General features: G+C 49.4%; 1 protein-coding gene across 1 annotated transcript in view; it reads right to left on the bottom strand.

Moving 5' to 3' along the window:
- The window catches only part of CNNM4 (cyclin M4), a 76,705-nt gene extending 72,332 nt beyond the window's left edge, over nucleotides 1–4,373 (bottom strand). The window contains exon 1 of the mRNA XM_006900701.1: nucleotides 2,890–4,373. Within this exon, the coding sequence (XP_006900763.1) occupies nucleotides 2,890–4,291 (1,402 nt within the window). The 5' untranslated portion in view covers nucleotides 4,292–4,373. The remainder of the gene's footprint in view (nucleotides 1–2,889) is intronic.
- Nucleotides 4,374–8,262: the final 3,889 nt, after the last annotated feature.

Genomic DNA, 8,262 nt, shown 5'->3' with positions numbered 1-8,262 from the left:
GGATTGATTCGGTGACTGGGGTAATCGGGATGGGTGTGTCAGAGCATTGCGGTTGGCGCAGGATAGAGCGGGGGTTTAGGGCTGTTGTGCATAGGGTCGCTGTGAGTCGCAAACGACTCGAAGGCACATAACAACAACATTCTCCAGGGCTCAGCATCAAGCTCCAGGCCTCTGCTGAGAAAGAGAATCTGGTAGATTAAAACATGAATCTGGAGAGCTTCCTTTACAGATGTCTGACCTCAGATGCTGAGATATTGCTCTTTTATCAGCTTACTGAAAAGGCATAATATCTTCATGAGATGGAGCCCAAGGGCAGCCCTGCCAAGATCCAGGAAGTGTTTCACCCAAATCCAACAGAGTTTATTGGGTTTTTTAAAGAAGTTGTATGAGGCCTGGAAGCCTAGCCAAGTCAATTCATATACTGGTTAGATCCAGATCTAGGCTGAATGGAAGAGAATGTGATATTGGGTGTGTCACCAGCACTTACCACAGATCACAGAAGTGGTGAGGAGGAAGCTGCACTGCAGAGTCTTTGCCAGACTCCTCTAGCCAAGGGGTCCTGGGGAAGTCTGGGCCATGAGGCTGAGGGTAGAATGGGGACAGAAATCTGCCCTGAGCACCTTCTCTGTCCCAGGCTCCTGGGTCTGCATCCTCCAAGTTCCCCCAAGGCTCTGCCAGCATCCACCAGTCTGTATCCCTCCAGGCTCCCGGGAGGCTGCCTTCACACAGATGTCTGCCTCCCACTCTGGCTGACATTTCCCAAGCTGGCCTCTCAGGAAGGAAGGTGATGGACACTAGGTTGGCTCTGGTGCTCAAGTGCACTCTATGAACTTAAAAAATAAAGTGAAAATACCACACAGAAGCACTTTCTCAGATTGAACCTGGAAAAGGCTCCCCCACCCATTCATGTAGCTATTTACAAGGCTGTTCCTAAAACAATCTAAGGAATCTTTGAGCTTGCCTCCAGCTGGGGTTCAGAAGTACTGTGTGCCCTACCTACAGCATTGTGAGCAGGCAGGGCATTTAAAAAGCAACATTCCAAGAGTTAGGATATGTCTTCCCCATCATTTAGAAATAGCTTCTCTCAGCTGCACTGCAGTCCCAGAAGTATGCGGTTCAAATCCACCAGATGCTCTGCTGGAGAAGGGGCAATCTCCTCCTGTACCAGTCAGATCTGATTTGACGGTACACGCGCACACACACAAATAATAATAAAAAAAAAAAAAATTAAAAAAAGAGGGAATAATTTAAAAAAAAAGAGAAAAAGAAATAGCTTCTCTCCCTGCCTCCTCACTGCATTTGGCCTAGGAGGGTTTTACTCCGTAATTGGCTTGTTTACTGCCACTGAGGGCCTTTGAGTGGCAGAGGTGGGAGGAAACTCTTGTTGGAAAGAAATGGGGGGAGGGTGTGCCCAGAACTTTAATGCTGGTGAATAAACCCTCCAAGTGCCTCTCTAGCTATCTGTGAAACCACCTAGAAACTATGTGAGAAAAACAGGTGATGCAAGGCCAGGATAGGATTCCATCAGACCACAGGAGGGAAGCTTATGCCTGGCGCCTGGGAAAGACAGAGCAGTAACCAAAACTTAATCTACTAGTTTCTGAATAGTAGAAAGTTACTGGACATTGTTCCTGTGCCGGTAACCAAACAGGCCTCCTAAGGAGTATCTAGCCGCTGCAGATGTTGGTGAGTATCACTGAGTCACAATCAACCCACAGCTGACCCTCCAGCAGGTTTTCAGAGGCAGTAAATCACAGGAGAGGGACTGCCCATCTTTCTCCCACGGAGCAGCTGGTGGATTCTAACCAAATACCTTTGCACTGGCGTGCAATTTCTTACCAGTAAGCCACCAGACAGGGCCAAGAGAAGAAAACGGGTCTATCCGGGAGAGAGTAAAACCAGATTGCTCCTTGGAGGCAAGGATTTTGAAGCTCCATCCTCACAAACTCTGGGAATGTTGCCAGGAGGGACCAGTTGTTGGACAAGGACATCATGCTTGGAAGAGCAATGGGACAGCGCAGAAGAGGAAGACCCAGGATGACTGATACAGTGACTAGGGCAATGGGGACAGATGTGTCAGAGACAGTAAGACTGACTCAGGATAGGGCAGGGCTCAAGGCTACTGTTTATAGGGTAGGTACTGTTTATAGGGTAGGTATGAGTTGTAATGGCCTCTAATTGACTTGAGTGCACCTAACAAGAAGCCCACAAGAGTTCCCTTCTGCAGATGAAGATTTCCACTGACATCACTCACTCCCTTTGACCAAAGATCTTTGATAGTACTAAGCTAAGCTAATTTATTGGCTCAGCTTTCAGGGCTCTTCATCACAGCATCCCTAAACTTCTCAGCCTCTCCCCCATTAACGTAGACATGGAACCCATATTCGGCCCAACCACATGTACCAACACTTTTTTCCCTTCTCCAGGCAGGTTCTCCCTTTGACTCAAATACAAGTCACTTGTCAAAAGCCTCCCCATCTCTGAAGCCCCTCTTCAAATGCTCCCACTTGTGTGAAGGGTTCCCTGACTCTCCGTACCCTTCCTCACCTCTCCTCTGTCACACACGTGCAGGCCCCACGCTTCATCTCTCCATTGCTCTGGTCTCCACCTCTATGCAGGTATTTGCTTTTCTCTCTCCAAGATCAATAGCTCCCAGAGGCCTTGCTCGATCCTCTAATTAGACTCCTCTCCAGGCACAGAGAGACTTAGTTTGATTCACATGAAGAACAAAACATAACACCTGGCAGAGGGCAGACCTACTTTTGTTGCCCTGAACACTGCTCTTGCCAGAAGTATAGAAGTGATGGTCTGAAGAGTCCTGCAAACCAAACACTAAGCTTAACAGACACAAAACAAGTAAGAGGTGTTAGCAAGGAAGTGAACCCTTACCCTTCTTGAATTCCTCCAGCATGGCATCCAACTTGGTGTCATGGAAGACAAAGTGCACTGGGTGGTTATAGAAGCGAGTGATGGTCTTGAGGGGGGTGCAGTCATCAGGGTCCACAAAGGCCAGGTCTTTGACATAGAGGATATCTACAATATTGGAATGTTCATCTTCAAACACAGGGATGCGGGTATAGCCGCTCTCCATAATCTCAGACATGGTGTTGAAGTCCAGGATGGCGTCACTGCGGATCATGAAGCAGTCCTGCAGCTGGGTCATGATATCCTCCACTGTCTTGGTCCTTAACTCCAGGGCACCCTGGATCATATTTAGCTCCTCTTTCACGAGGTCATTATAGGGCTCTGTCACCTTCAACATCTCCATCAGCTTTTCCCGGTTGTAAACAGTGCCAATCTCCTGGCCCAAAATAAAGTCCAGGAGCTTGCTAATGGGGAAACTTAGGGGGAAGGTCAAAAACATAAAGAATTTGGTGAGGCTGATGGTGTTGGCACCCACCGCCAACCCATGTCGGGAGCACAGGGCCTGAGGTACGATCTCCCCAAAGATGACAATGCCAACAGTGGAGGAGGCCACTGCCATGAGGCCAGACCCAATGAGGCCATCTAACAGGATGGTGAGAGAGGTGTTGACCAGCACGTTTCCCAGGAGCAAAGAACAGAGTAAGTAGTTGCCCTTGCGCCGGATAGGCTCAATTTTACGTGCATAGCGCTTCTCCTTCTCCGTACCACAGTTCTGCACTATCCGCAGCTCCATGGGGTCCAGAGCCATAAGCCCCAGGTTGAGGCCAGAAAACATGCCCGACAGCACCAGCAGCACCATGATGAGGAGGATGTGCACCCACAGCGGCAGGAACCTCCCGGTCTCCTCCACCAATAAGAGCAGCGAGTCTTTGTCCGTCCATCTCTGCCAGGGTCCGTCCACCCCGGCCCGGGTGCACAGTGCATACAGCTTTATGTTCTCGCTCCTCCGGAGAAACTTGGTGAGCACCACCAGCATCCCAGACGTGTTCCCACGGCTCACATTGACCAGCTGCTGGACAACGAGGTCCTTGGTCAGCTCTGGGCAGTTGGTGGAGTTGTGGGAAGTCTCATAGTCGTTCACCTCAGTGAAGGAGATGAGGTTGCTGGACATGGAGCCGAGCCGCTGGCCATACAATCTCAGGTTGACAATGCTACCCTCGGAGACGAAGATGATGCCCTCCGAATTCATCCCACATGACTTGTTGCAGCTCGCCAGCCTCATGCCCAGGATGGTGCTCCGCGGAGGGTCGTCCTGGCCCCGAGCCCCGGGGACACACAGTAGCACCAGCAGCAGCAGCGCCTCCAGGAGGAGGCGCCCTCGGGCCGGCCCGCCGCCCGAGCTTCCGCCCCCGCCCACCGGCGCCATGTTGCTCCTGCTCCGCCGCTCCCCGCGCACCACCGCGCGGACCGCTTCACGCCGGCGATCCTGCCGCCTCGCCGCCGCCTCGCCAACTGCCCGAGCCACGGGCCTGACGTCAGGTCAGCGCCCCGCCCGCCCCGCCCCGCCGACCCACGCCCCTAATTTGCATGGAAGGCCACGCCCCAAGGGCCTCTCTTAAGGGGGGCTGGGCACTTAAGGTGGAACGGCTCGGAAGTGTGGAGCGCAATCCGCCGTCACTTTGGCTCCGCCCTGGCTTCTCCACGTCCGTGCCTCTGCCTCGCTCTGTGTCCGCGCGGGCCCCTGCTGTCCTGCGCGGGGGGTCTCGGCTTCCGGCCGCTTTATTGTGCCGGCTCTTCACGTCCTAAGTATTGTCTCCTTCCCCTTTTCCATTAATTTAAAAGCTCTGAGCCTGTGGCCATGCGCTGGCAACTCGGAAGCAGCACCACGTCGTGCTTGTTTGTGCAAGAGAAAGACTTTCCCTGGGGTGTTTTATTTTCGTCAAAATAGAGGGGAACCCAGGGTCTAGGCCCGAGGGGGCTTTGATATCCACCAATATTGTATTCCTCCCGGTGGATACTTTTACCTTTCTCTTCACTCTTGAATTGTGTGCATTTTTTTCTTTTTGAAGTGCTGGAGTCTATTACCCTGCCGCCCACCCGGAGGCTTTCCAGGCGTCCATCTCGTGTCCGGGAGAATGTGCAGAACCGAGGAGGTAACACAGGGGGCAGCAGTGGTTCAGCCATAGCGCCGGAGCCTTCCGTGTGGCCCACCCCGTTAAAGTCCAGGTCAGTCCTGTTCAGCGAGGTGGCCTCTATGCTGAAGTGCTGCTGATGACGTTTCAGAGCTGTTTAAAGACCCACGGGGGCTAGAAAGAAAGGCACAGTAATCCACTTTGAAAGAATGCGATTGGGGCCAGCTGGTTGGCAGTCACAGCAACAAAAGAAGTTACAAACTAGACCCTCTGCTAGGGTGGCTGAGTGGTAAGGTGCTGTGCTGCCAATTCAAAGGAACTCTTTTCGAATCCACAAGCTGCTCTGCAGAAGGATGGGCCATCTGCCTTTCAATTTACTGTGGGTCAGTGCTGACTCAATGACACATAACAACTAGAAGTGCAAGGGTCTGCCTACACTTCTATCATTTATCCATTGTTGTTGTTGGTACCATAGACCTATAGCAAACCGTCTGGTGGATTTTCAGAGACTGTTAATCTCAGGGGAAGAGACAGCCCATACTTCTCCCACACAGTAGCTGGTGACCTTGAACCACATGGTTTCAGGATTATAGCATAGCTTCTTACCTCCAGGCCACCTGGCAATATACCATTGAACAAGGGAAGTTTGCAGTGTGAAAACAGAACAGAGGCTAAAAAACCTCAATAAATACAAACACACCCTCCACACACAAGTAAGTATATACATATGGCAACAACAGCAGCAATTACCATTAAGTCCATTCCAATGCATGTGACTTCAATCTTCAGTGGTGGTTCTTCTTGTTAGCTTCCCTTGAGTCAAGTACGACCCTCTTGACTCATGAACAACCCTATGAACAACAGATCTAAACCTAGGCCTGTCTTGTGCCATTCTCACAATCTCTGCTGCAGTCCCCATGTCAATCTACCTGGGTGGGGGTCTTCCTCCCTTTTGCTCACCCTCCACCTTTCCAAGCATGGTGTCTCTCTCCGAGTACCGTGCCCAAAGTTTGTGAAATGAAGCTTTGTTATTTTTGTGTCCAATAGATCACCCGGTCTTTCTTCTAATACACCTCTGGTGGACTTGAACTTCTAAGCGCAGGTTAGCAGCTGAGTGTTTAATTACATGGCACAGGGGTTTCAACATATAAATTATGTTGTTATGTACTCTCGAGTCAGCCATGCCTCACAGCGACCCTGTGGACAGTGGATGGGAACCTTGCCTTACACAGTACTATCCTCACCATCTTTGATACACTTGAGCCCATTTGTCACAGTTGCTGTGTCAATCCATCTTGTTGGAGGGCTTCCTTTCTTACACTGACCCACCTTTCCATGCATAATATCCTTCTTCAAGGACTGGCTCCTGTTAATACCATGACCAAAGTATGTGAGAAATGAAGCTTCACCAACACAATAAATAAGAGGTGTTATTATCTCTGTTTTACAGATGAGGAAATTGATGCTAGGCACAAATCTCAAATCTCTCCAGACTATCATTTTAAGAGCTATTTTATGTGACTTTGGTTAAGGATGTTGGAGCTTCTGCAGCCTCAGTGTCTTCATCTGTAAAATGACGATAAGAATGATAATGCACCCCCACTTCACTAGCTCAGGGGAACTGTTGGCCTAGAACGTTGAGTCTAACATCTCTGTGAAAGCTCTCTGGCTATGTAGTAATTGTTTTTACTTGCCTTTCCAGGACCAGGGTCTCTAACCCCAAATCATGGTGGTGACTGGCCAGCTGAGGCAGCTGCATGTGGAAATGAACAACGCCAGACCTAGCCTTGAAAATGACTGCTTCCTGGATAGTCCTGCCTCCTTGTCGGCCCACAACTGATGAGTGCCAAGTACTCAGGGTGTGTGATGAAGATCACAGCAGCTTCCAGTCCTGTCCAAGAGACAAACACACTGACCACTGAAGAGGTGTGCTAAGGACAGGACCAGGTACTCATTTGACCTACTGGGTTGTAAAGTAAGATTTTTCTTAGCCCTGAAGACACAGATCTGTGTTACTTTCTCCCTGTACAAACACTGGTGTTTGTTTTTATTTTGGTATTCTGTTTGCCAATAAAAGCAACAACTGTTAGGAGCCAGGAAGAATGAAAACATAGAACGACAATCATACTGCTGTGAAGAAGGAGGCACGGTGGCAGAGGGACTGACCTGAAGAATTCCCTTGCCGGTGTCTCACTGTTCCACAAGTGTCCAGCCAGCCAGGTTTTCAAGGAGCAGGAGCCTACATACAGGGCACTGATCCAGCAAAAGCAAACCAGAAAGCAGAACCACTGACCACCTGTTTCTTCCTCATCTCTACAAAGGGTTCTTCACCAGCCCAATGCAGAGTTCTTCATTGCCACAGAGCAAGCCCGTGCTCAGGCCTGTGCCCATCTACCCCTCATCTCTTTTCAACTGTTTTTAGGCCCAGTACCCTCTCCCACTGTCTTGGGAGACTTTCAGATTCTTCTGGTGACCACTTAGCTATTTTTGTTTTGCCCTTTTCAGACTGTCTTCACTTAGCAACTCTGTTCATATATATCAAAGACATATTTATTCTCCCCCCCCCCATTTGCTTATAATGTTTCATACTGTTCTTCATTCACATTGTGTTTCATACAGTCATTCTCTGATGGGTGGAGGGAGGGGAGAGCAAATGGGAAGGATCCAGGTGAAAAGACAGGGTAATGATAGGCAAGGTCCAATGGTGACTGATTTTATAAAATCAATATAATAAATAACACATGAGAACACTTAGCTTTGAAGCAATGCTTCTGGGGAAGGAAGATGATAATTTTCTCTGTATGATCTATAGACTCTATGAAAAATCAGTCTCTGCTGATGTTAATTTTATTTCACCTATGCAAGTTCTCCTGTTCTTTCAGAAGTAGATGGCCAGTCCTGCACCTAAGTCTGTCTTACTCTGGAACTCCACATAAACTTGTCCACTGTGGATGACCCTACTGCTGTCTGACACATAGCTGGTGACATACACATTGCTTCCAGTATCACAGCAACACATTAGCTACCACAGTATGAAACTGATGGTTGAATGGTGGATACCATTGAGCTGTAGTTGTTGTTAGGTGGCCTTGAGTCGACTCTGACCTGTAGCATACCTATGAACGACAGCTCTGAACCTTGCCCTATCCCACAACATCCTCACCATCCCGATGTATTCGAGCTGTTGCTACATCACTGTATTGATACATCTTGTTTAGGGTCTCCCTCTTTTTCTCTGACCCTCCATTTTTCCAAGCATGATGTC

The sequence above is a fragment of the Elephantulus edwardii genome, unplaced genomic scaffold (genome assembly GCF_000299155.1).
Source record: "Elephantulus edwardii isolate Elephantulus edwardi_28Jun2011 unplaced genomic scaffold, EleEdw1.0 scaffold00291, whole genome shotgun sequence".
Classification (NCBI taxonomy): Eukaryota; Metazoa; Chordata; class Mammalia; order Macroscelidea; family Macroscelididae; genus Elephantulus; species Elephantulus edwardii.
The sequence above is the reverse complement of the archived record's forward strand: the minus strand, read 5'-3'. Positions and strand labels throughout refer to the sequence as shown.